This window comes from Haemorhous mexicanus, chromosome 3, assembly GCF_027477595.1.
Source record: "Haemorhous mexicanus isolate bHaeMex1 chromosome 3, bHaeMex1.pri, whole genome shotgun sequence".
NCBI classification, from domain to species: Eukaryota; Metazoa; Chordata; class Aves; order Passeriformes; family Fringillidae; genus Haemorhous; species Haemorhous mexicanus.
This window is the reverse complement of record NC_082343.1, coordinates 97,507,352-97,534,560: the sequence shown is the minus strand read 5'-3', so window position 1 is coordinate 97,534,560 and position 27,209 is coordinate 97,507,352. Positions and strand designations below refer to the sequence as shown.

At 39.0% G+C, this 27,209-nt stretch overlaps 1 protein-coding gene across 7 annotated transcripts in view; it reads left to right on the top strand.

Moving 5' to 3' along the window:
- ARHGEF10 (Rho guanine nucleotide exchange factor 10) overlaps positions 1 to 27,209 on the top strand; it is a 109,586-nt gene that overhangs the window by 25,993 nt on the left and 56,384 nt on the right. For 2 of the 7 annotated variants that reach the window (XM_059842794.1, XM_059842792.1), the window contains exons 3-16: positions 1,794 to 1,958; positions 4,081 to 4,371; positions 5,284 to 5,347; positions 6,537 to 6,616; positions 7,768 to 7,824; positions 10,364 to 10,527; positions 13,633 to 13,749; positions 14,967 to 15,081; positions 17,543 to 17,655; positions 21,383 to 21,460; positions 21,685 to 21,864; positions 23,114 to 23,230; positions 24,984 to 25,076; positions 26,476 to 26,646. In XM_059842794.1, coding sequence (XP_059698777.1) covers positions 1,794 to 1,958; positions 4,081 to 4,371; positions 5,284 to 5,347; positions 6,537 to 6,616; positions 7,768 to 7,824; positions 10,364 to 10,527; positions 13,633 to 13,749; positions 14,967 to 15,081; positions 17,543 to 17,655; positions 21,383 to 21,460; positions 21,685 to 21,864; positions 23,114 to 23,230; positions 24,984 to 25,076; positions 26,476 to 26,646 — 1,805 coding nt within the window. Of the gene's footprint in view, positions 1 to 1,793; positions 1,959 to 4,080; positions 4,372 to 5,283; positions 5,348 to 6,536; positions 6,617 to 7,767; positions 7,825 to 8,285; positions 8,422 to 10,363; positions 10,528 to 13,632; positions 13,750 to 14,966; positions 15,082 to 17,542; positions 17,656 to 21,382; positions 21,461 to 21,684; positions 21,865 to 23,113; positions 23,231 to 24,983; positions 25,077 to 26,475; positions 26,647 to 27,209 lie in introns of those variants that run through there. The other 5 variants (XM_059842793.1, XM_059842795.1, XM_059842796.1 and 2 more) reach the window with 5 other exon arrangements.

Sequence of the window (27,209 nt, the reverse complement as noted above, 5' to 3'; positions counted from 1 at the left end):
ATTAAGCAAATGTAAAAGTAATACAAAGGTGAAATACAGTTTTAAAACTTTCTGAACTGAGGATATTTGTTTGTCTCCTGTATACCCTTTCTGACGGACAATGTATTCTTTCTTTTTTTGTATCTTTTTGTAATCTTAACCTGCTGTCCCATCAGTGATGTGATTAGGGAATCTTTCCAGGCTGTAGTGCCCATTTATCAGGTTCTGTGCCTTGTTTATCTATGATGCAAAGTAAATGTTTTGAAATGAATGAAGAGGGGCAGTGTTAACAGCCATGACAGAAAAAAAAATAGGCGGCACGTCCAATTTAAATTTTTTTTAATAATGTTGAAAAGACATTTTCCCCTCTTTCATTTCTTTTCCCCATTACACAGTCAAGCAACAAATATTACAGTTTAGTCAGATGGATGCTTAATCAGGAAGAATGCCATGTTTGTCTTTAATCACTTGGAAGAGCTCTGAAGAATTTCTTGCATCTTTCAGGAAAAGAGGAATTGCTAATGGACAAAGCAAAAATGAGAAGCCTGACTTCATGCAGAAGAATTTTTGAAAGGAATTCATCAAAATGAAATTAAATATCCTGCTGCCTCAGCCATAACACATGACAATAAATGCAGGATAATCCAGGTTTTTTGTTCCTTACTATTTTTGCAATTAGTTCACTTTTTTTCCAGCAGAGAGGCTGCATGAAAGATCTTGTTATTTGTGGCTGTGGTAAAATATGCTGGCTCAGCCTGCCTGAAGAAACAGAAGCCTTGGCAGGAATGCTGATTACCATGACAATCTAACCAGTCTAGAGCTTTGGGGTGTTGAGAGTTTTATCATAAAGATAAAAAATGTGTTCTGGATGGTAGGATAGCTGATAACATCATCATGATACAGCAGATCAAATCATCTTTGCAAGACTTATTTTTTATTTTGTGTTACCTGAGAATGGAGGGGGGAAACTTATCACCTCCAGGTAAATTTTTATAACATACTTGTGTATTTACACCTTTATCTTTTTTAGGATATTGTTTTATGCTGTAGGCACATGAAGGGATTTACATTTTCATGGGTTTTCCCCAGTAGCATGGGGGGAAACTGTTGTGTACTTCTTCCTGCTCCCTCTCCCCAGCCTCTTGTACAGTGCCAAATCTGTGCTACAGTATCTTCACAAGCAAGGAGGAAAAAACCCAAACCCACCCTTCCTATCCATATTAGAGAGTCATTATTTCAGCCATTACTTCCTCAAGGGTTCCACACCCTCCCTCCACCAGAATGCATGTGTGTGGTAATAGGGCTAATAGCATGTTGCATGGTTTAAAACTATATCAGATTGGAGTAGGAAAACCAATCTGCTGGTCCATGTTGGAGTGTGTGAGCTAAGTGATTGTCACTGGTATTTGGACACTGTTAGGAAAGAACAGAGGAGTTTCAGTTAGAAAGGAAAAATGACTTGAAGCTTTAAAGTTGCAAAGTCCCCATGCAAATAAATTAATCTGTGAAGTTTTCTTGTTTAAAAATTGGCTGTTTAAGTGTTTTTCTAAAAATCTTTTGGCTCATTATGACAAAAGCAAGGGTATTTCCATTATTACTTGTTTATTTCTTTCCAAGTATTTTCCTTGTTTGCACTGAAGGATTTATTGAAAACTGTGTGAGGTTATCTACGTATCAATCAACTTTTGTTCTGTTCCAGTAACCTAAAAATCTAAGGGTTCATTGTGTAAGCTTCATTTGTAATGTGGAGCATTTACTGCTCCCATGAAATTATTATTAAGAGCAAACAAACAAAGGTGTGTCTTTCTGCACAGTTCTAGAACGTGAACCAAAAGCCGCCGGTCCGAATGATGAAGAGGAGGATGAGGGAGAACAGTTTGATTTTGATAGTGGAGATGAGATACCAGAAGCAGACAGGCAAGCCCTTGTGCCACCTATTCCTGGAAATTACACAGAGCACCAAGAGGCTGGTGCTGCAGGTAAGTCAGCCTGTTGGTCTGTACCTCCACTGGGCTAAATAGTCAAGACTGATCATAGGATGCCTTTTTTTGACAGTGCCGTAAAAGTACTTGAAGAAGAGTTTTCCATGGTGTGATGGCCCACCCCTGAGGGTAACTCAGGTTCTTCTTAATGGATCTCTTGGAGCAGATTAGAGTGAAACAACACTGAAGGATTGGTGTTTGTAAATGTGCCCATGTTGGGTTTATTTTGGATCGATTTGGTTGTAATGGAAAGCATATATGTAGCCATTTTTGTTATTGTTATATAAAGTAATATGGCAATATCAAAGCATAAAAATACCACCTGCTTAAGGAAACATGTAAGGGAAAAGGAAGGAAGAAAGAAAGATAAAGAAAGGGTAAGAGTAGGAAGATACATAATGTTCCAGCCATGGGATCTGTGATGACACTTGATTGAAGTGACAATTGAAGGTTTTTATCTGTCAGTGGTGGGGGGAAAAGCCCATGAATTCCAAAGTCTGGTGGGTTAATACACTCTCAGGTTCAGGTGGGGGTGCCTAAGCACCTCCTCTGCAAGGGTGAAGATCTACGCTGTCGTTTGATCACGTGCATCAGAAATGAGTCTGAGGGCCCTTCAGGGGGGGTTGAGAGTTTATGAGCTCTTCTAAAGCAGCTGCCTCTAATGTCAGTAAGCCTTGTGTGAATGTGACATTCCCTGGGAGGAGGGTGTGTGGAAGGGAGGGCAGTTTGGCTTTGATTTGTGTGGCCTCTCCCCAGGGTCTGCCTCCTACCAGCCCCAGAGCCCGGTTGATAGCCTCTGGCGGTGGGAAGTTCACCCCCTCTGTCTAATGCAAACCGGAGGTTTGTCATTACACACCCAAAAACTCACTGCCTTTTCTTTGTGGGCTTGCAAACCTGGCCTCAGCAAAGCACCCAGACACCTGTGAAAATGGTCACTTTGTTTTGAGTCATAGACCATTCTCTCACACGTGGAAATACCATGCAGGTGTTTTGAATATTCCTTGCCAGTTACAGTCATAGCAGATCTGGCAGGGCTAGTGACCATCACATGTAGTTCCTGTGAGGTTTCCCGTAAAAGTGTGACATCCAAACCAATGGATTTGGCATAGTCTGAGTGTCATGCTGTAGGAAAACTGTGTATCCTTGCTGGTCTTAAGGCACATTGATAGCTCGACATAAGCTGTTTTGTTGCTGAGCTTGAGATGTTGAGCATAAAACTAAGTAGAGTTTGAATGTATGAATTTTGTTCATAAACAGAAGTTTTGCTAAATATTGAAACATTTTTAATGACAGATGCAGATGTTTCCAGTGCTGAGGTGTAGTCTGGAAATTGCTGTGTTCTGCTCAAATTGCTAACAACTGATTTTGCTTACTTTAATCCTATTTCCTTTTGTAAACAGATTCACTGTACTTATGGCAATTAAAAATAGGTAACTCTTCAGGTACTGTGCAGTTTGGCAACCTGGAACTTAAACACCATCTTTCCATGAGCATCTGTTGCTTTCTCTCCCTTATTATGAAGTTGTGCTTACAGCTTAAAATCATTTGATCACTTGGAAGCTACAGTTCTGCTGTTCCCTTCAGAGGGCCCTGGGCTTCTGCTGTCGCTCAGCTTGTCTCAAAAAATACTGGGAACGTTGTATAACAGAAAGCAATACATTTTCAAAGATGAAAACTGGAAGTGATTTTCTTCCTCCCTTTCTTAACAGAGCATTTTCAGGACTGGTCTTTGAAGAATGTCCCTCCATGACTTTTCTTGTCCTCATGACTAACCCTAAACTATTTCTTGTGTTTCTGTTTGTAAGATTCAAATTCATCTAGAATTCAGATTTTAACCTTTATGATTTAAGACTGTTTTGACTCATGTGCTTATGTCAGTCAAGTTACTGTATTTCCATAGGCATCTTTGTAACTCATCTTGTTTTGTTCTTGTTACATTCCTCATCGGTAAAATTGGGAGGTTGGCAATACTGTGTGGGAATTTTGAGTCATAGATTGTAAGCAGCTTGTATAGTAAAGATCAGGTCAGTGTTTAGCATACTTGCAAAGAGCTATTAGAGCAGCTTGAACAGGAATGAAAAATAAAACTTTGTATTTTCATTTAATCTTTCAACTAAAGGAGCTGATAATTTAGAAGACACTGAGAAGCTGCAAACATCAGAATCTGCTGCAGAAGGCACTCCAGCCAAAGTAAATCCCTACTCAGTCATAAATATTTCCCCAATCCAAGATAAGGATCCATCCTCATCACCAGAACCAAGTCCTCAAGATGAATGTGCAAGTCCCAGCCTGTCTGGTGGATATTCTGTTCCTGTCCCTTGTGGATATGCTGTGCCATCCAACTTACCTTTGATAGTGCCAGCGTACTGCAGTCCTGTCATCATACGCAGTGTTTCTGTAGATGAAGAAGGTACTGTATTTACACACCTTACTTTATTTGAAAGGGAATCCTTGGTTAACCTCAGGTATCTTTCTGGTATAGCACTCACCCTGGGTGAGTATGATCAATGCTAATTCCTTTTTAATGTAATGAAATAATTTCCAGATCCAGAGTTCAGTGCTCAAGCCAAATGGCTTCTTCTCATACCTTTTACTGTTTTTCCTAGATTCTGGCAAAATTCCTCTCCCTTCTGCCTTTTCTATATGCATTTCTGTTTGTTTATTTTCCAATTCTTGTGGATTTAGAGTTGCTGTGGGATTTTTCCCTTGATGATTTGATGAATTCTCTGTCTTCTATACAATTTTAAGACAGAAGAGGAAACTAGAAAGGGGAATAACTATGGATTATTACAGAAACAAGAGATCCATTTTGTAACCAGAGTGGAGAAAGTTGACAGCTTAATGTCAAGACAGTAGGAAAAGAAAGCTCCCCATATCCTGCCTTTTTCTTTTTGTATTTTGAATATACTTTCCTTTGACTGGGCAGCAGTTCTTCTATAATTCCAGCCTTTGCTTTTTACCGCTATTAGGAATACTGTCAAGTGAAAGCAAATGTTTGTGTGGTCCTTATTACCTGTAGAGGAATATATGTTTGAGAATTAGAATTAAATTCATTAGGCATAGTGATTTCCTCTTAACAGCTCTTGTAACAAATGGCTGTGTCTTTGAATTACTTAGCTTTCAAAAATGCATTGTGTGAAGAAACTTCCAAATGTTTTTAAACATGTGTAAGAATAAAACTATTGCAAGGAAGGAGTTTATTCTTTAGCAATGATCTAGAAAATCAGTTTCTTATGCTAAAATGTGCAGTTTGAGCCAAACTGACATGTTATTGTATGCCCTTTCTTTTTTTTTTTTCTTTTTTTTTTTTTCTACTTGGCAGGTACACAGTCAACAACTGAAGAAGGTCATTATAATTCTGTAAACCTGGAGGACCCTCAGAATAGGTAATTGCCAGTTCATTGTGTTTTAATGATTTGTAAAGCCTTAATTCCTAAGAAAGCTCGCATTTAATAAGTGTTTCATTTTCCTTGTGTGATGCTTCCATGTTTGTGGGTTTGTTTTTTTTCACTTCCTTACTCCTGTAATTCTGGTTGTGTACAAAAATCAGCACTGGTGTGTGTAACTGTGCATGACATTTTTGAAGACACTGGGTTAATTTTTTTCTAGAGTGATGGCAATGTCAGGTGCAACAGATTGCTGGAGGTTTGGTCTAGCCTGCTACTTTCAGAAGGACCACTTCCAATACTCCATCAGATCAACCATGGGCTTGCTGGCTGAGCCTTCAGCCCTCCAAAGATGGAGGTGCTGCAGCTGCCCCAAGCAGTCTTCCCTGCTGTACTACCTTCCCTTCCCCCCTTTTCCCCCCATCTCCCCAAATGTCCGAACCAAATCTCTCAGTGGACAATCTGTTGACCATTTCACCTTTGTCTGGCATTAAAAAAAAAAAAAAAAAAAAAAAGGCCCCTAAATCCCCAAAACTAACCCAGCCAAAAAAATAACCCTGATTCCACCAGCTCTGTAGTTCTCTTTTGGGTAGTTGTAGCGACTCTTGGATGACCCCATAACATCCTTTTCACCAGACTAAATAATCTCCATGTCTTTAATCTCCTTCCTTGTAGTGTGCTTTAGTCCTTGACTTCAGTTTCTCTGCATCTCTCTAGAGGTAGCTTCAGTTTCTCCACAGCTCTCTACCAGGGGAATGTTGGGAAGCCAAAACTGGACATGCTGCTACAGGTTCAGCCTCACCAGCACCAGGTGGAGGAGGGGAGCAGCTTTGCCTGATGGCTCCTGATGTAGCCCAGAATGTCTTTATCCTATTTACCATGAAAAAGAAGCTCTCACTTCACTGTTTCTGAGAGAATTTCCTGTGTTCTGGTAGATGAACTCAAAACCAGAGTATTTTTTAAGATTGTAAAGAAAGTGTTTGCAATTTTCTGACTAAAATTGTCAGACTATTAACTAGAATAGCTTATTCATCACCCAGCTACATACTGAAGCAACATTTTTGACCATTCAGCAGCCTTGGAGTGGAAACTAGAAGGCAGAAATATATTTATTGTCTTGTCTTCATGGATGTTTTAAAATGTTGTGGTGTAACTTTTAGTTCTTTTATTTTCTGGCCTCTTTTTCAAGTGAAGATAACCAGACCAAGAAAGAGGATGATGCCCTGGCCAAATGGGTTGCAGATCCTGCAAATACTGCATGGATGGAAAGTAAGTACCAGTGAGCACTGAAGTACCCCTGTGGAAGGTGGTCAGTTTTAAGCTGTGTTCAGCAGTATGTGTGTGTCTTTGTGCACAAGCAGATTGTATGGGAATGTCCATGTTCACTTTTATTGTGTGTTTTCAGATAGATTCCAGGACCGAGCTGTAGAACATTCAACAGTGTAATAAAACATTCTGTAATAAAACATTCAGCTGTAGAACATTCAACAGTGTAATAAAATTGTATTTTAGAATAAAGTTAACATTCATTTTTCTACCTTTTGGAGTCTGTGGAATCATGTGTTATGGAAGTAATTTAGCTCCATCAATGCATGTGCAGTGGAAATAAGCTCCAGTTCAGAGTCTGATCTGTGACTGTATTTGAAATTGCTCTTCTTGTGCAGTAGTGGCAAATAAGTACTTGGAGGAGGAGGAAGGGAAGGAATTGCCACTGTCCTGGTGTGTGCTGTTGATTCTTGGCTGATAGCTGCATTTTAAACCAGAACAGAGACTGTGTGGTTTGAGGACAGATTATCCTGCCTGTTCTCAGCTGTTCCCACTGGGCTGGAGTTCATCTTCACAGGTTTTGTGAAGTGACTGAGGAATTTGTGTTGTTATTCTGCCTCTTAATGTACTATGATAATCATTACATTATTTAGTTTTGGTTCTTTTTAAAAAGTCAATTTCAGCTTTTCTGCAGCCATTCAGTAAGGCAATGAGCAGCCTTCAACAGGCAGAGGACATACCATACTTCTGTAAGAAAGAGGGAAAAATACTGATTTTTGAAGTGGATTTTTGCTTTCAGGCTACTGAATGTCATCATAAACAATGCAGATAAAATGGAAATTCCACAAATACCATATACTGCTTTGTCCATTATTGCAATATTTGGATGATTAGATGTGCAAACAAAATGCTGGTTGAGAGTGAGTCATATCTCCATTGTATTCATATATGCCAATATAACCAAAATTCTTTGCAATATAATAGTATATTTCAGTTGGAGAGGACCTACAGCATTTCAACTGCCTGACCATTTCAGGGTTGGCCAAGGGCTAAAAGCATGTTAAGGGCTTTGTCCGAATGCCTCTTAAACACTTGGTCCCATTCAAATTTTAAGAAGTTTCTCTTTTTTTTTTTTTTTCCCTCTCTTATTTTAGACCCAGATGAGGTAATTTATGATGACGTGCCAAGAGAAGATTCAGACTCTGAACCAGGTTTGAGGTCTTTGTAATGTTGAAAGCAGTGTAAAATGGAATTATGTGCATGTATACTAAAGAGATACATTCGTTAAGTGCCTAAAATATATGTAAATGGATTTACCATTGTGTCAATGATTGGTAGGTCTTACAAAGTTCAGAATTCTACTAATACTTAGAAGACTGTCTCAGCAGGTACTGTTCCAAATGCTTGAGTATTCTGCATATTAGAGAATTACAGTGTTGGGTGTTGTAGCAGTAGTGCCCTGAACAAGGCAAAGTAGTTAGGAAAATGGTCTTTTAAACAGTTAAATAGTGTATGATAGTGTATCATTGTCATGGTTATAGAGAGAAGCTCTTTCCTTGAAAGTCCCCTTCAATATATAAATGTTTGATAGATGGAAGAGATGGTCCAGGGTGGCTGTTCACCATCTTGATTGTGACTCTACACAAATGTTTTATTGCAGCTTTGAAGTGGTCTGCTCCTGATGGTTGTGACCATGTTTGGAGGGGGCACAATAGATCTCAAAGTAGTTGCTGGAGTCAAGATTTTACCTTTACTGGAAATGATGGAGTTAGGGCTCAAGAAGCATATTTTATGAAGTTCTTGCTCAGGTTTGTTTTGTGGTTTTTGGGTATAGTGAAGTCTGCCTAAAGATCAGTTGCTACTGACTGTTTTTGTGTTTGAGTGAATTGACTTTTTGGGAGTTCAGCGTCTTACTCATCGTGGCTCTCAGAGGGTGTAGGTCTTTGATGCTGAAATTGTTAATGAATCAAGAAAACACTAACTTTCTTGTGTGAAACCCACATTAATCTTTGAAGCTGTAACAGTTTAATTTCTTGCCCTTAGTAGTGTTCAGGCAAGGTGTTTTACAAATTATTAGGGGTTTTTTTCCAATTTATTATTGGAAAGTACCGTGTTTTATTCATGACTTCAATGCTTATATTACTGGAAGTTCCCTCAGTGCTGCTCTGAGCAGGGACGTCTTTGTGCTGTTGCTGATCAGTTGGGAAACATGTACACCAGGCCCAGGTGGCTGAGCTAGGTGGGATATGGGATGTGGGGCAAAACTCTGCTGAGCATATTGGTCAGAATCTTTAGCTTAACCCATGCGACATCAATTAAAATTTTGATTTTCATGTTGTCCCCTAAGGCATTGAAAGATTCTGAGGAACAGGTAGTAAGGGAAGTTTCATCTTCTATTCATGATTTGGATGTTTTTTATTTGTGTATTTATTCAGGGAGATGCAACTATTCCAAAAAAAGTTTCAGTGAGGCAATCTACATTACCACATGGACAAGATAAATTCACCCAGTCATGGGGTAAATCCTGCTCCAAAGCTCACAGCACAGGAGTTAGACTTGCATAAGTCTTGATTTATTTTGACTTAGTATGATGGTTCTTTTAAATTACTCACTGTGCTAGATTACCACTAAGATGTCTTCTTTAGTAACAGTATTTTAAGGACACTCTTGATATGCATGGGGATTTTAAAAAATTAAAAATCCAAATCTTCCAAATTTGACTAATTAAATTGTTTATAATTAACACAGAGGATTCCAATGTTAATATTAAAATCCAGGGTTTTGATGGATATGTAAAACATATCAGCTTTCCTTTTGGGTACATATTTTTTCTCTGTTGAAATGAAATGTCAATCTTAAAATAAAAGCACAGCTGCTGTTTCCTGAATTTAACAGGAGACTGTTGTAAATGCTGTATCATAACCTCTGACAATAGTGATTCCTGATAGAAGTGTTGTACCATGACAAGTGTCCACACTTTTCCATTTGTACTGACATATGATGCTGCAGGTAGAATGCATTCCTGTTTCCTGATAAGCAATTGGCTCTAAATTTTCCATTTTATTTTGAGTACGTTTTATGTTCTTGACATCTGTGCCAATGAAAAGACCTGTGTTTTTAACAGGAGGTACTTTGGCCAGCCTTTGCAATATAGATTTGAAAAGGTTATGTCTTGAAAAGGTTAATACTTCAAGTTTTTAGAGTAAATCATGAGCAAGGTAGCTGCCAGGTATGGGAGACTTCCAGTGACTGGTGGTGATGAGTCATAAAACACCATTGTGTAACACGTTTCTTGCTGCATTGGTCTGACCTGTTCTGCTGGAAGTAGTGACATTTTCATTTGATTCTTGTCATGTTTTAGCATATTTTACCATGTCCCTAGGGACGAATGGCAAGCTTAAATATGGAAGGATGATGCTTCTCAGTGCAGATGTGCGTTCACAGTTAGAGTTTAAACTTCCTTTGAAGTTCTAAATCATTTTGTGGGATTTGGACACAAAAGTGTCATTTGAGTAGCACATGTTTCTAAAAGGATCATGGTGTGTACCCATAACACTCTCCTTTTAAAGTACTCTGTTTCAACAAAGATAATCCACTTTGGCTATTTGAATATTGGATTTAATTCAGAATTTTTAGTGTGCATACAAAGTCTGTACAATTTTTTGTAGCATATCCTGAGTAAGTTTTCTGGTGTTTGAGCAAACATACATTTCAGCGTGTCATTTTTTTATTTTGTTTTAATTCTTGCAGAGGAAATGATTTATGATGATGTTGAAAATGGTGATGATGGTGGAAACAGCTCACTGGAATACGGGTGGAGTTCAAGTGAGTTTGAAAGCTATGAAGAACAGAGTGATTCTGAGTGTAAAAATGGAATTCCCAGCTCCTTTTTGCGAGGCAACCACAAGAGACATGTATGTATCCTGCAGTGCTGCTCAGTCACGGCTGCTCAGTGAGATTGTCCTGGTTTCTAACACTTCCCTTTCTCACCTGTATTACTTTTTTCCTCAATTCACTTTCGAATGCCAACAGCATCTTTTTAAAGGAGATATGAATCAGTGTGGAAGTGACAGTACGTAACAAAATGTAACAGGGAAAAGAAGGTATGAAAATATTGAACAGAAGCTTCTTAAAAAAGAAGATAACTCAAATTGGATAAAAATGAAATTAAAAATGAGATTGTTTTTGTTTATGGGCAGTTCCTTACCTTCTCTTCTTTTGCAGTTGCTGGATTAGTGTAAGTGGTAAATAAGTGTGGAAAATAATGTGAAAAATAAATGGCCTGACAAGAATTGATGGTTTGGGATCTTTTGGTGCTCAAAAGTCACAAAACTCTTTGCCAGAGTTCCCTAGCTTTCTCTCTTTGATCTGCATCAGTTTGCTTGTTTGAAAGTGACTGAACTTAAAAAACTTCTGAAAGTAAAAGATTTTTGTAATCAAAAAGAATTCTACCTGTTAGGAGAGAAGAGAGGCGGCATGATTAAAATGATCCATCTGTGACACTTCTCAGGTCTCGTGCCTTTGGCTCCATCTGTTCTGCAGGAGGCAGGAAGGCACAGGTGACACAGGTGCCTGTCCTCACTGCACCTCTCCCATTGCACAGGGAGAGAGGCCCTGGGCTCTTGACTTCTCTTTGCCTTGGTTCCTCTTCTTCTGCCCTTTAGTACCCTCTTTATGAGAGGCTCCCCAGTGTGTGCTGACTGGGGACAGACCCCCAAGAGCCACTTGGCAACTCTGTGTTGTGAGCTGCCTCAGCACCCCGTGGCTGGAATGTGCAGGGGTTGCAGGGTGTTTTTTCATAGGACCCTTATTTTCATTTTGCAGGTTTCTTAACTTGATGAGAATAAAAGTCTTGCTGTCTGTGTTTCCCTCCAGTACATGTAATCTGCTCTCCCCTCACCTCCATCCTTGCTGCACGTCCTTTGGAAATCAGGGAGTGAGCAATTAACTGCAAGACTTGAGCCCACCCAAATCTGCACTTTGTAAGCTGAGTGCTCATCCTCTGTTTTTGTCTTGGTTTTGTTCTGACTAGAACGATCTTAAGCTGTTTCAGCTGATTGTTTGCGAGTTTTTTCTAACAAGACTGAAAAAATAGAGTTTGATTTTTTTTTTTTTTTTTTTTTTTTTTTTTTTTTTTTTTTGTTTTAAATACCTTGGAAGACACTGGGAAATTACTTTGCATGTGAGTGTGTAAGCCTTAACATGGCTGCTGACTTTTTTTTTTTTTTTTTTTAATCTTCTGTTGTTATCCCTAGCTTCAGCTTTGGACTTAGTTATAAGAATCTATTTACATATGTGAACAAAGGAAGGTTTAAAGCCATTTTTTGGAACCCTTAAAAGTATACTTTGATCTGTCATGGAAAACTGTTGGCAGTGGTTGAATGTGATTGCACCAGGATCAGGCACAGAGTGTCTGAGCAAGAGACTGAGGAGTGATGAGAGAAGAGGGGTGTGCCCTTGAGTACTGCCATGCAGATGGTGTTTTCAGGCCTGTAACAAAACGTTTTGGGGATTGCCTTGTGAGGATGGGTGTGAGGAGGTGAGGAACACTTAAGCTGGTGGATGGAAAAGTCAGATAGGCTCCTGCACCTGGATGGGTTGCTGGGAGATGGAGAAATTGGGAAATTAGGGAAGGGTTTGGCAGAGAGTGAGGAAGGAAACTTTAGGATTGCCAAAAAAACCCTTGCAACAAACAACCAAGAAAAGAAACAAAAAAAAACCCCAGAAAACCAACCCCAGCCCTCCCTGCACTGGCATTTCAGCACGGGCTGACACTACTCTTCTTTATATACATTTTCTCTGTATCCATTCCTTGCACTAACTCTCACTTCTCCTCAGGTCCTGTGACAGGATATTCCTAGCACATCACTTTCTGTGGCCTTTCAGAGCCTATGAGGGACTTGCCCTACTTATTTTAGTGTTAGTTGGAAAGTATGGCAAGGTTGGATTGGGGATTTTTAATTTTAAGTGCTGGTAGGACTTCCCTCAAAGTCACCTTTTCATTATAATTCTTATTATTCTATATATTTACTACTTTATTTTAAGAAGGGAAGGTTTTTGTGCTGTTAAATATTTCTTGTCTGTGAACCAGATACTATTCTTCATTATACTGCTGTAATACCAGAATCATGATGTTAGAGGTAATTGCATCCTGACCCAGCCTAGAGGAACTACGTGCTGGGCCTGTCGCTTTGTTTTCAACTCAGTAAGCCTTCTCTTTCCTGATGCTTTGATCTCTTGCCAAATAACTCTGTTGATATCAAGCTGAGGGGTTTTCCACTGGACTTCTATTATAGGGCACACCAAATATTTTCCTGTCTTTTTTTTTCTTTCCTGGTTGCATTTTAACCTCTTTTATCTACTTTTGTCAAAATGTTTAACAAATGGTAATTAGTATTCCAGAGCATTCTTTTCTCTGTGATAGTTTCCTTACCTTGCAAATGAATATATTCATGTATGAGATGGTTTCACCCAAGTTCATACAATGAGACTATGATGCATGTGGAAACCACAAGAACATGAATCCTGTTAGTGTCTCCTTACCTGACTCACTGCCGTGTCAACTTCCGTATTCTCAGGTGCCAGCAATCTCCACAGGTTCCTCAGTCTCTGAGTTTTCTTCTGATTCACTGTTTTGAAGGATAGTCTGAAATATAGACTAGGTTTTGTGCTCCAGTGAATAATGGTTATGATTAAAGCTGATGTATTGTTTCCATATGGTTTTTGAGATAGGCACAATACAATTAATATGCGTAAGAATTTAGTTGCCTTAGTCTAAGTGGCTTTGCTCCCATCTTTACAGAAAAGCACCTGGTGGAGTTCAGCAGTGCCCAGGAGTGATGGTCCCTTCCTCGGACTGGAGCTTCTCTCAGTGATAGTTTTTCCTCAGTGATAGTTTTCCCTTAGCTGTCTTTGTGTCAGTAGATAGATGGGGCAATGTGCATGATTTATGTGAGTGCTTCAGCATAAAGTTTTCACTATGGCTTTTTGAAAAGATTGTGTCTTTTTATACACTGTAGCTTTCTCATGACCTAATGCGTTTAAAGGAGCATTATGAAAAAAAGATGAAAGATTTGATGTCAAACACTGTGGGAGCAGTAGAGATTCAGCAACTAAAGCAAAAACATGAGCTGAAGGTAGTGTAGTTGATTTTTGTAACTACCTACATTTAAATAATTGCTTTTCCAACACAGACAATGTTGTCTTTTATTAAAAGCTTGAAAAAGTAGACAATAATTTGTATGAAATGAATTTTGTCTTTTATTAAAAGCTTGAAAAAGTAGACAATAATTTGTATGAAATGAATTCTGAATGTTCTGAAATTTTATTGTGCAGTCTTAAGTTAAAGACTGCAATATTGCTATACTCATACAAATACTTGGTCAAGGACCTTTCGTCATGCTTACTTTTAATGTTAACAGTCTCAAAAAATGAGATAGGGCATTGTCTTTCCCTGATGACTGGTGCCCTTATCCTAGAGTGTGAGCCAGGTGTACAACCCTAGTGTGTCTCTGAGACCTTGGCTCTATGGGGCTAGCCTAGCCCTAGCTCTGCAGCCACACAGGATCAAATTGGGAATCTCCCTGCTCTCCATTCTGAGTGTAACCAGTATGAAAAGATTGGGTTTTTGCAAAAAGCTTCAGTCTCAAACCCAGAAACTGCCTGATTGCAGCAAGGCAGCTTAGTTTGTGTTCTGACAGTAGTGGGGATTTTTTGTTGTAGTGACATTATGGGAAAGAAGTACAAAGCAGGGTATTTTAATAAACATTTTCCAGCAAAGCAAAATGTCTTTGGTGGTTTTTTTTTTGTTATATGAAATTTCATTTGACCGTAGTAGTGTACTGTAAGATTATGGAATTCTTATCAAATCAATGCATTTCTTCAATGAATGAAGTTATTAGTTGTAACTTTTTTCTTCATAACAGTTTTTGTTTAAGAATATAGTTAATATATAACTGAGTCTAGGGGAATATCTTTAGGTCAGAAATACTTTGGAAGAGTTATTTGGACACTGAAAGATGGACAAGACCTGTGGCTGTTAATGACCTGTGAGTAGTAGGTATTTGTTCCATAAGATAACATTTGAGACTATTTAAAGTTTGTTTTAATGCAGAAGGGTTCTTAAGCATTTCTGCTCTTTTAGAATTGCATACAGTATTGCCATGAAGTAAGTCCTTGTCTCCAGTTTTTATTTTATTTTGAAATACAGGAGCTTGGCTCTGAGCTTTCATGGTTCTCTCTACTTACTATATATTTGTTTGACTTTGGACAATATTGGTAGCTTAGAAGTGTGCAGGCTCAGATGCTTTCCTATTATTCACTGAACATGTAGACTGTATTTTTTATCTTGCAGATGCAAAAACTTATGAGAGCTGCTAGAGAAGGTACCAAAGATGGACTTGAAAAGACAAAAGCAGCTGTGAAGAAGGGTCGGTCCTTCATAAGGACAAAATCTTTCATTTCTCAAGGTATATGCTATTTACAGTGTTTCTCTTTGTTACATTCTCTAGTAATTTCTGAGAAAGAAGATGAATGGCCTAGCAAATTTTTGTAGTGGGAGCTGAGAGCTAGATGCAAGAAGTCAGATATATATCAAAAATGTATGGTATAATATTCAGTTCAGATGACAGTATGGTCAATGCATCTTGAGCAGTTTTTTTGTGTTTGGGGCAAGAATCTGAGTGACCTGAGAAACCTGAGGACCACAGAGAAGGGTCAACTTAAGAACAATAACAAAAAGTCCCACCAAGCAGTGTGATCTAGGTACTGGTAGATGGGAGCATGTAAGTGGTGTTTAGTTACTGTTGCGGTGTAATCAGCAGCCAAACCCCTTACAGCCACTTGCTCATTCCCCTACCACCAGGACTGGGGAGAGAATTAGAGAAGGGTAAGAGTGAGAACTTGTGGGTTGAGATAAAGACAGTATATTAATGAACCTAAAAGCCATACACAAGCAAAGAAAGCCAAGGAACTAGATCACTGCTTCCCAAGAGCAGGCAGGCACTTATCCATCTCCAGGAGAGAAGGGCCCCATTACACACAGTGGTTACTTGGAACACAAACACCATCACTCCCAATGTCCCCTCCCCTTACTCCTCTTTCCTCCCACTTGATACGTAGAGCAGGTTGTCATATGGACTGGAATATCCTTTTAGTCAATTTGGGTGACCTGTCCTGGTTGCATCTCCTCCCAGCCTGTCATGCACCCTCACCAGCAGGGCAGTATGAAAAGCAGAAAAGGCCTTGGCTCTTTTTTATTGCTGAACAGGTGTAAACCCTGTTCAGCAATAGAAAAACCATCTCTATATTATCAGCCCTGTGGCCAAATCCAAAATGTAGCTCCATACTAGCCACTGTGAAGAAAATTAAATCTACCCCAGTCAAAATCAGCACGGTTACTAAGTCTGTCCAGGTCTCTCCATCAAGTAACTCTTGAATGTCAGGAGAGTGTGCTGTTAAGACATGGCTTTCAGTGGAGAAGCAGTTAATTATTTTAAAATGCTCATCACTGGTAAGGGGTAATGCTTTCTGTGGTTAAGAGTGAAAGCAGGGGAGAAGACTGTACTCTTTAAATCAGTCTGATGATTTTTGATGAAAGCTGAATTTTGGGATGGCAAAACAGAAGATGATGTAAAATCAAAAAGCCACAGAAGTATTTGTGTTCTTTCTGTAGTTGAGAGCAAGTGACAGTCCTTTGTTATTCCTGAGCCATGGCAGCAGCTGTCCACAGGTAATTTTTTCAAGAGACAGGTGTAAATTAGACTAGTTTCTTTTCAGGATAAGTCTGAGAGATAGTGTATCTTTCTGCTCAGGTGTCTGCCCAACTAATTAAATGGTATTAACTTCTGAGCTTTTGAAACTACAGTTTTAGGAAGCTAAGACCACAAGGCTGGAACAAAATATTTTTATTGAGAGAGGTAACATAATGTTGCTGTATGGACCAGGACACATCTTACATCTCTGTCATGACCTCTGCTTCTCAATTTGCTTAATTCACAGCTTGAATATAGAAAGGTACACGAAATGAGGTGATCAAAAAGTATATCCTCAACTTCTTGCAGTTGAACAGATGAAAATGATCTTCAGAGAAGTGTTACAATGGACCTGGCGTTCCTTCTTACATTTCTAGAGATTAGGTTGCAGACCCAGTGTATCTGTGGATGGCTAAATCTCATAACCACTTTCCAAATCAGCAGGGAGCTAGTGAAAAATTTGTTAACTAAACTCACAAGTTTCTCAGATCTGCTTCCCTTATTTCTCTTTCTGTTCTAAGACAGTTTCTCATACTGTTCTTTCTTTATGTCTCCTTTCCTCGGATCTGCTTGTTTGTCTGGCTATGTACTGCCACCTATCAGTGCACTTTGGTGGTGCTTTTTCAGTAAAATTTTTACCCACAGAGCAATGCAGAATCCCTCACTCCTTTCTGATGAAAACAAACATTGTGGTTATTTGCAGTATTTTAGTTCAGCTATAGAAGGGTATATGGAATTTTTTTTAGCTGGATCATAATATGGGTGTTTTCTGTTTCTTCCCAGGGACCATTTATTTTGAAACTGCTGTCCCTGGGGCTGTAGTGCTTTAGCCCAAGTTGTCATGTCCTGCCCTCTGGACAGCCCCATTCTCCTGGCTGAGAGGAGGGGGTAGTGGTCAACTAAAAGATGCTTAGGCTGTCTGCAGCTGAGGGATATTAGGATGCCTTTGAAAGGTGTTCTAGAGTATTAGAATACTAGGTGTATTAGAGTACCTATTGGTGGTAGCATTTATGTGATTTCCCAGATGATACAGAAGTATTGGGAAATTTCTTTTGTTTGGTAAGTGAAAATTTATTATTTCTGTGCTCAGATGATAGAATCTGCTTTTTTGTTTTACTTTGCTGTTTTCTTCTTTCAATCCACATGTGGAAGCTGACATTTGGTTATTTATTTGTAGATCACAGATCATCTTGTCTGGAAGAAGAAGAGCAAAATTTATTTATTGATGTGGACTGTGTGCATACAGAAGCAATTATGACTCCTATGCCTGAGGGATTATCACAGCAGCAGGTAGTAAACTTTGGGAACTTTGGGAAGTATGTTCTTCTTTTTTTTCTCCCCTTCTGCACCAGTGGCTCTTAGGTGCTTTTGATCTTCAAACATATTGGCATTTTACTTGAGTAGACATCAAATTCAGAACTGAAAAAGTTTTTTTTTGAAAATTTGCGTGTGTGCATATAGTTGCATCAGTCCTCAATTCACCCAGAGGTGCAAAAAGGTTTGCATTATAAAATTGTCTATAAGGACTACATTGTTTCACTGCCTGAACACTTAAACTAAATGTAATGGTTTTGAGTGAAAAAAGGAGAGAGTTAAAGCATTTTTATTGAACCAGAAAAGATTGTTCCGGGTGCTCTGGGATTTTCATTTCAAATGTAGACAATATCCTGTGTGCTCTTTGAATCCAAAGTTTTTTCTTGCTTAAAAAAAAAATCATCCCCAGTAAAGTCAAGTCTACAGAACTAATTTTGCTGTTTCCCACTTAAAACTGTATAGTGGCTGTGGAAATCACTTCAAAAGATACTGAAATCAGCATCAGTTAAGAAATTTTGGCTGAAAATAAATCCCTACGTTCATGTTACTGTATTGTTACGACAACTAATAACTCTATGAGAGTTTTTAGTTTCTTGTGGTGTCAAGTCATGAGTTACCTTAAGAAAATGAGCAAAAAACCAAACTAAGAGGCAATTGAGGAGAGTGCCATAGATTTTCTGGATTATTTTTTGTTTTGTTTTACCTTTTACTTGGGTGAGGTTTACTTTTCTTTTGTGTTTAACACAGTGAAGTGCTAATGTTGTAACAAAGCAACTATCAAACTGTGTTTCATTACTATAACATTTTATTATCATGTGAGATTTCAACATCAGTCTGAATGCTCTTTCCTTCTTTCCAAGTAGGAATTTGAGTTTCACTAGGGTGGTTTTGTAGAAATAAGTTTACCCTCTTTTGCAAAAAAACCCCACAGGGTGCTTATAGTTTGGGGCAACTGGTCATAATTGTGTAAGTCATGTCAAATATTGCTCATCTGCCCAGGAGGAGCTCTCCAAGTAGGCAGGAATGGAGTTAGGAAAGCCAAAGCTCAGTTGGAGCTAGTGAGGTATGAGAGGCAACTGTGAAGAGGTTCTGGTATGTACATTGGAAACAAAAGGAGGCTAAGAAGAACAGAATACACTGCTTGGTGGGGCATGGACCTAGCGTCAAAGGGTCAAACTGTGCCACCTTTGCCTGGGGTTTTACAGGTGAGAGTTGTCCTTGGGACTCAGCCCATGAGCCCAGAGGCAGGTCTGCTGGGGTGAAGGCTTATCTGCAGCTGGGGGAGCTGAGGCCTTTTGGACATACAGGTGTCTGTGAGACCAGATGTAAGGATGCTGTGGGTAAGGCCTTTCTCAGTCATCTAACATCACAGTAATCAGAAGAATGGGAAAAAGTGTCACACTCTTACCCACAAGAAGGAGAACTGAGTCTGGCCTCACCTCAGTCTCAACAAAAGTGGTGGAGCATATGCTCTTGGGAGCTATGTCTGCATTCAGTAAGACAGGAGGGTGAGTGGGGAAAAATCAGCATAGACAAATGGACCAGAGTCCATTTGTGCATGACCAGCTTGAGCCTCTTTGAGGTGACTGGGGGAGAGGTGATTGTGGTGACTTTATGGGCAGAGGGGAGAAAAGTGTGTCACTTACCTCTGCCTTAACAGGGCTTTCAGCTGTCTCCTGAAGTATTCCTGTACTCCTTTAGGTGAGATACCCTCTGTATGGGTGGACTAAAAGGTGGGTGGGAAACAGGTGAGGATGCCACACTCAGTGAGTCCGTGGTACAAAGTGCAGTGTGTGGTCAGCGTTGGTGCTGTCCCTCAGGAGCAGGCACGGGCCTCTGGCATGCTGGAGCCTGTGTGAGCAAGCTGGATGCCAGCTGCAGTGCACATCTGGAGGTGATGCCAAACTGGAGGGTGCAGCAGCTGTGTGGGGGAGGTTGGCTGCTGGTCAGCAGGGCTCTGGTAGGCTGGGTGCACAGAAACCCTGGAGCAGTTCAGGGGGGCCAGCATAGCCTGGCTGTGGGAAGGGCTCACAGCCCTGGGTGCCCCAGGCCAGGGCCCCCTTCCGGCCCAGCTGCCCTGTCACAGCAAAACTGCTCTGTGGACATGCTGGCTTCAAACAGCAGGTGGCATGATGGCTTCTGTTTAAATCCTGGTGCCTGCAAGTACTGAGGCTAGGGCTCATATCTATTGCAATAACCTGAAGCCACTACTAAGTATTCTTCTTGTGTGTTATAGAGCCTGAAATTTATTTCTACAGATGTTTGTTCTTTTCAGAAGAATGAACTGTGACTAAAAGTAGGATTAGTGTTCTTCACCAGAGCCACTGATCCGCTATACCAAATCAGACACTGCTAAATCTTTTCTAAACACAGATTAGACACAACTAATTGTACTGTATATATCTTAAGCAAAGCCTCAGATAATTTTGAAGTCCTCCTTTGAAATGCCTGTACCTGAAAGGAAACTCTCACATAACCTGAATTTAATAATGCAAAATACAAGTGTGGAAAATTTAAAGGCAGCGATGGTAGAGGAGGCAGGTTCTGTGGGTTCTGGAGCAGAAAGAAGCAAGTCAGAAATTTGGGTTTCATGGTTGTTTAGGCTAGCTTAAAATAGCAAAATGAGCAGTCTTTCCTTCTCTTGTATTTATGGAAGGTGATTTGATCCTACTCCTATGCTGTCTTCTCCCTCATAGTCCCCATTTGAAACTCTGGGGTGAGCTGGATTAGGAAATGGATTTGGGTGAAAACAAATCCTTGTAACCAACAAGAAATATAATTGATGGCTAGAGGCTTAAGTTCTAAACCAGACTGGTTCTCCAGTCCTTCCTGTCCTGCCACCCGCATGTCCATACAAAGTACATTTCAGCTGAAGCAGAAGGTAGAGAAGGAGGTGTAATAAATAGCCTGTAGCTTAGCATGAAATATGGTCGCTTTTCCTGAAGGGCTTACAACTCTCTCAATGCATATAAATATAGATAAATGGGGGTCTTCACTTATTCATAGTAATGCCCAAAAGAGAATACTGACTTGGATAATTTCTCAGTTTATGTGGTACCGTTTATATGACCTTAACTTTAAAAGACAATTAGTATTTGCTTGTTTGCCCTTCATGTTTCTCCTAATAAATTTATAAAATCTATTTAAAATAAAATTTAGGACTTATTTTTGAAAAATTGTTTCCTATTTTGTTGTAGCAAATCACTGAAGTAGTCAACATTATCTTATACTTATGATTGTCTCCATTAATGCCTACATATATACATATAGGCATTAATGTAGTAATATAGGGTGCAAAGGATTATATAATATCCTGATTTAGAAGATCACCAGGATCATTGAAGCTCAGCTCCTGGCCGTGCACAGGACAGTCCTAAAAATTACTCCAGGTGCCTGAGAGCATTGTTAAATGCCAAAGTCAAAACACAAGACTCAAAAGTTAATCTTGGACTTACAACAGTCAGAAAAAAATACAGATATCAATACAAGAATTGTTGTGTTCTTTTAAGTAATTACTTTTAGAGTAATAGTAAATTAAATTACTTTTGAAGAGGTACAGTATTATTTTATTGCAGTTCCAGTATTGAAATTGCTTTGTATTGCTTTTGTTTTATTAATGAGATAATTTTATCATCATAATTTCCAACTACAATGAATATATTACCTGATTAGAGCTTTGGACAAAACTTTGTTGTTTCAACAGGTTGTGAGAAGGTATATTTTGGGCTCTGTAGTTGATAGTGAGAAGAATTACGTGGATGCTCTCAAAAGAATCCTGGAGGTACCTTAATATCTTTTGCATTTTTAAATTTTGAATATTTGAAAAAGAATCATTAAATATTATTAAAGAATCTTTCCTGTGACTAACACAGATTTTGCTACAGATGCTCCATGCCAAATGTTCAGTGATTTTTTTATGTGTGTACCATTGCATAAGTTTGTTTTTCTGCTTATAGAAGTCCATTTTTTGTTTGTTTAAATCAATTTGCCTTTTTTTTTTCACAGCAATACGAGAAGCCCCTTTCAGATATGGAACCAAAATTACTGAGTGAAAGAAAACTTAAAATGGTCTTTTATCGAATTAAGGAAATTCTTCAGTGCCATTCAATGTTTCAGATTGCTCTGGCGAGTCGTGTATCTGAGTGGGACTCTGTTGAAATGATCGGTGATGTCTTTGTTGCTTCAGTAAGCAAACGTGTCAGAACAGATAATCTGGTTTTATTTTAGTCTTGTTTTTCTATCTCCATGTCTTTCTAACTTAGCTGCTTTATTCCCATGTTCTCCAATGCCTGTGGCAACTGTCAGAGTATTCATGTACTATCCTGGTAAGGAAACTGACACCAACACATGTCTTCAGCTCGGTTGGCAGATGTGAAAGGATTATGAGAAAAGTTTTCAGGCTTTGATTAATCTTTCAGACGTCTACATAAACAGTTTATTTTTATGAGAAATTAGAGATTCACAAACCCACCAAAATTGAGGTGAGACTGAGGCTCAGCATCTTGTGAAAGTGGGTAGTCATACCTAGTAGTGTGCAAGTAGAAAGAAACCACAGTAGCTAATGTCCTAAATTCCTGAACTGAGATGGGGCACTGATAAAGAGTATCTGTAAAACCCTGTCCCATCATTAATGGAAGTCCATTCAGTAAAGGACAGAATAAGCTACTGCTTTAAATCAGAGAAAACAAGAAATGGCCTTGGTTTATAGAAAGATGTTGTTCACCATGAAAGTGTGGCTTGAAGAGGCTGCCTGCCTTCTGGCTTGAATGCTTTGTTTTGTTGCCATCCTGGTGCTGGAAATCACCACCTTTTCATGCCTGCTGTAAGAGAGCTGGGATGTGATCACAGTTCACCCAAAATTAAATAGTTACTGAAGATTTGTTGTGTAAAGTAAACCTGCCTTGTTGTGAATGAAGCAAGTTAGGTAGTCTTAATGAGACAAGCTCTGCAAAAGAGATGGATGAAGTTACCAAGAAGGCAACCATTCCCATGACTGCTTGCAAGCCACACAATCCGTCTGCTTTTTTAGTAAGTTCTTAATAGCTGAAGTCAGGGTGTGAAGGCCCTGGGACTTTGCTGATTCACTTAATCTGGAAGACAGGTAGTGAGATGATCAGGGGATCTCAGCTGTCAATTTGAATCTCGGTGGATGCCCTTTGATTGCCCACAGTCCTTCTGCCCCAGTGTTCTAGCCAAGATGAAACAATTTCTGTAAATACATTAAATGTCATTCACAGCTGTTACATCTTTCTGTTTCCAGCCTGTCTTCTGCAGAAAGATTATTTTGGGTATTGCCAGTGTTTCTGTTTATCCACCACTAGGCCAAGCAAAGCCTTTAGTTCTGAGTGAGTCCCTAACAGCCAGAGGTCTATATTGCTGTGCTGACAGAGGTCTTTTGTTCTTTTAGTTAAGATTTACCCTTTTTTCTTTTCAGTTTTCTAAATCTATGGTATTGGATGCATACAGTGAATATGTAAACAACTTCAGTACAGCAGTTGGGATTCTCAAGAAATCTTGTGCCACCAAACCTGCCTTTTTAGACTTCTTAAAGGTTAGTTCATTCTTAAAATAGTTGTGCATATGTGATAAATAAGAAAGCGTGAGTTATAGTTTGGGAGGAAATTTGGCTGCTGATACTGTACATTGTCTCACTGGTTTTATGGATTTGGCACAAACAGACCCCAGAGGATGCCCTTCCAGTACTGCATTTTTGACATAGTAATGTGCTTTCAGATCTGGGATGTATTTTGAAGTGCACAGTAGTTTTATTGTTATTCAAATCAGTTTATTGGTGTTTGCTTTACTTTATTTGTCTAAACATTAGGATTCTTCCATATCAGGTGAGCTTCAAATAGTACTTTATCGTATGAAGCCATGTTTTAATTTGAAATTTATTTTAATTCTAATTTGTTTATTGTGTTGTTAGAGGTAGTGCAGCTGGATTTCCATTCCACAACAATTTCCCTGGATTTTGAAGATTGTGTTTCTGACTTGGGGTTGAAATTGGTGATTTTTTTGCTGAATGCATACTGCCCTGTTGCATATGATGCTTGTCATGATATGTATGAAGAGCCTGGCACACACAGTAGAAGTGCTGTGAATCCCTAGGGTTGACACCTTACAGACAGTACACAGAATCCATTGCAAGGCTTTTGGGTTATCTGTGACATTGCTGAGAGTCTGAGAGCTCAGCTTGTCTCATTCCCCAGGCATCCTGGATTTAGGTGTGCCTCTCAGAGCTGGTCATCCTGTCAGGTCTGTTACAAAAACAGTAAAAACTGGATGCCTAGTGCAACTCTTAGGTTGCCTAGAGAAGGGTTGCAGGGGTTTGACTTCAGATCTTAAATTAACTAACGGCTCTTTGGAGTGTGGACAGTTCTGTGCAGGATGATATTTTGGAAGCCTCAAGAATCTTGAAGACCAGACTCTCTAGTGAGTGTGTTGTCACAGGTTAAACATGTTCTACTGTTACAAGCGTGTTTTTCCAATAGAGACATAATCCACACCTCTCATCACAGCTTGGCAGGACCACACTGGTTCTGCTTGCAGAAACACAGCCAAACTCTGATGACAGATGACACTTCTTTACCTTTCCTTTTTTATTTTTGCCCACCAGCAATGAAGATCAAAATCTTCATTACTGCTGTTTGAAAAAAAATTTATTTTTGTACAGATAACTATGGAAATAAATTGTTGTGAAGCTGATAGTTGTAGCAATAAATAGCAATTTAAGCAAAACACCAGTTTAACATTGTTGAGAATTGCTTTTTTTTTAATATTGAGTATTTCCTCTAGCCTTCCTTTTTCTGGCCATTTCTGGCTTTTTTGCACATGCCAAAGAAATTTGTCTAGTTTTATCTGCCATTCATGGTAACTAAAATAATGGATTCTAACATTTTAGTTTCCAAATATAGATGAACATTTTTCCTTTGTTTCTTCTAATAAAGATTAAAATCTCTGTTTGCATAGCACTGAGATTATGATGTTTTCTTAGACTCCCTCTTATAAACTATAGGTAGATTTTTAGATTCATAGGTGCTGCATTGCTGGTGTGGCTTTGGCCCAGCTTTATTTATTTAAAGAGTATATTTCAGTTCGGTGGCAGGCCATCATTTTGATAGTGACAGGTTTTTCTAAAAGATTTAATATTTTTTAAATAAATATTGATCGTGAATGGAGTCCTTAGTCTTCTTATTATAATTAATGTAAGCAAAGTAGAAGAATTTTTAGGAAACGTTTTCCTTTCATTCTGTAACTGGTGGAAATGTGCTCATGGTAGTAAATGTGTCTTTCTTGCATTGCAGCAGTGTCAGGAGTCAAGCCCTGATCGCATTACACTGTATGGTTTAATGATGAAACCTATCCAACGTTTTCCACAGTTCATTCTGCTATTGCAGGTAAATAATGTTTACCAAAGGGAGGCTCCTTTTGCATTCCTGAATAGTTTACCCTTGGGATTACATGGTAGCTGTCTTCTGCTAGAGGATCATATTGCAGTGGAGGTGACCACTAGATAATGGGGAAATAAAGAGAAAATTTCAGTGCATTAAACATGCTGATTTCATAGTCTGATTGCAGGGACAGGCAGTAAGGGCGCTGCAGGAAAGCCTTAGTAAACTAGATATACTATAGATTACTTGCTAAGAAAAATGTAGCTTATAAATAGTTTTCTATTAAAGGTGTAGTTCAAATATGCTACTTGTTTATATGTGTTTGTTAGCTAGGAACACTTCAAAACATGACTAGGGACTTAGTGGCATTATTTTCCACTGAAGAAAAAAACAAGAGGATTAAACTCATACCTTGGATAGTTTAGAATATATGTGAGATATACAGAACAACAGTCCACTCTCTGACAATTGGCTCACAGGACCTGCTAGAGTATGTTGTGGCTTCCTTCTGACCTGCAGCATCTTGTTTCTTTTCCCATGGAAACTGTGGCTTTGACAGGGAGTCCTTGGGTCTCATGTCAACAGGCAGTCAAGCTGCAGGAAGAGCACAATTCCCCAGTATAGACCTGCTCCAGACAAATTTAGTCTGCGTTTACCTCCTTCCAGACCACAGCAGATCTACCCCAGAAAGCACTGTGTGTCAGCTGTGCTCTCAGGTGCCAAGAGGAGGACAGGCTTTCGGCTGCAGGTCTGGGAATTACTGGGGTAAAGGAGCAGAGGTAGTCATGGGGGAAGCTTGTGAATTGGAAGCCATGGTGAGAGTTTTGAAAATAGCAGGAATTATGAAGTTTATTGTGGCAGGAAGATTTTTAAGTGCTCTGGGAATGGAGACAAAGTGTTATTCACACTGTTGCTACTGTATGCCTGCAAAAGACAAAGACTCGGAGGAGCTGTTGTGACCTCAATGAAGTAATGTCTCCTACTTTAGGAGGAGTATGCTGTCCATGTTTTAATGAGAGATAATAACAGTAATAAAGATAATACAATATTACTATGACAGTAAATATCAGAAAAGTTTAATTTTAAATCATTGTTTATAGACACATACATATTATAGTATAATACTGATTGCCAGATTGTTTAATACTATCTCCCTTCTCTGTAATTTTGTTCTTTAAATAAGAATGTATGTGATCCCATTCAGTATATTTTTAAAGAATTCCTATGAAATTTGGGAAGTTTAGCAATGTGCTGTCTGAATATTCATTAGGTGTTTATTGGTCTTACTCTTTAGTAGTACTCAAGAATGTTGAGTTGTAACTGTACATTCTGTAATCTTTGGAACCTGACTTTGCAAATAAATCTGATTTGTTTTGTTTTGTTTTGTTTCGTAATTACCCCTCAGGATATGTTGAAGAACACTAATAAAGGACATCCTGACAGATTACCTCTACAGATGGCTCTCACAGAACTTGAGACCCTGGCAGAGAAGTTAAATGAAAGGAAAAGGGATGCAGATCAGCGCTGTGAAATAAAACAAATAGCAAAAGCAATGAATGAACGTTACCTGAACAAGGTAAGGAAAGTAGGAAAGTATAATGGAAATGGGAGAGTCAGTTTCTGGGCCTTGAGCAATCTCTACAACAGACACCAAAGAGACAGCTATGTTGGTTTTATCTGTAGAGATCAACCACATGTGGTCATTCTAGTGGTAGATGGGAGATGTGACCTGCCTCTGGGACTGAACAGGCTCACCACTGTGTGCTGGAATAGGCAACACACTGAACTTGACTCAGCATTATTGGTGTTCTGTGGCAGTGTAGGAAATAATAATATACAGTAAAATTGCATGTATGTGTTCTGCATGGGTTCAACATGTTCCTTGTTTTAGGGAAAAATCTCAGTCTATTTCATTCATAGATTTGTATCCTACAATTGAAATGTCTGAAAAGAACTCTAGAAGTCATTCAGTAAGAAGGAAGGAACAATCTTTTTTATTTGAGTTCATTAGTAGCTATCTATACTGTGGATATATGTATGCCTGTTTTTTTTGTATCATAAATGATTCCTTCTTTCCCATGAAGTGGGGCATAAATGCCTCAGTTACTGCTTTTGTAAAGTTTCAATTTATTATCTTGT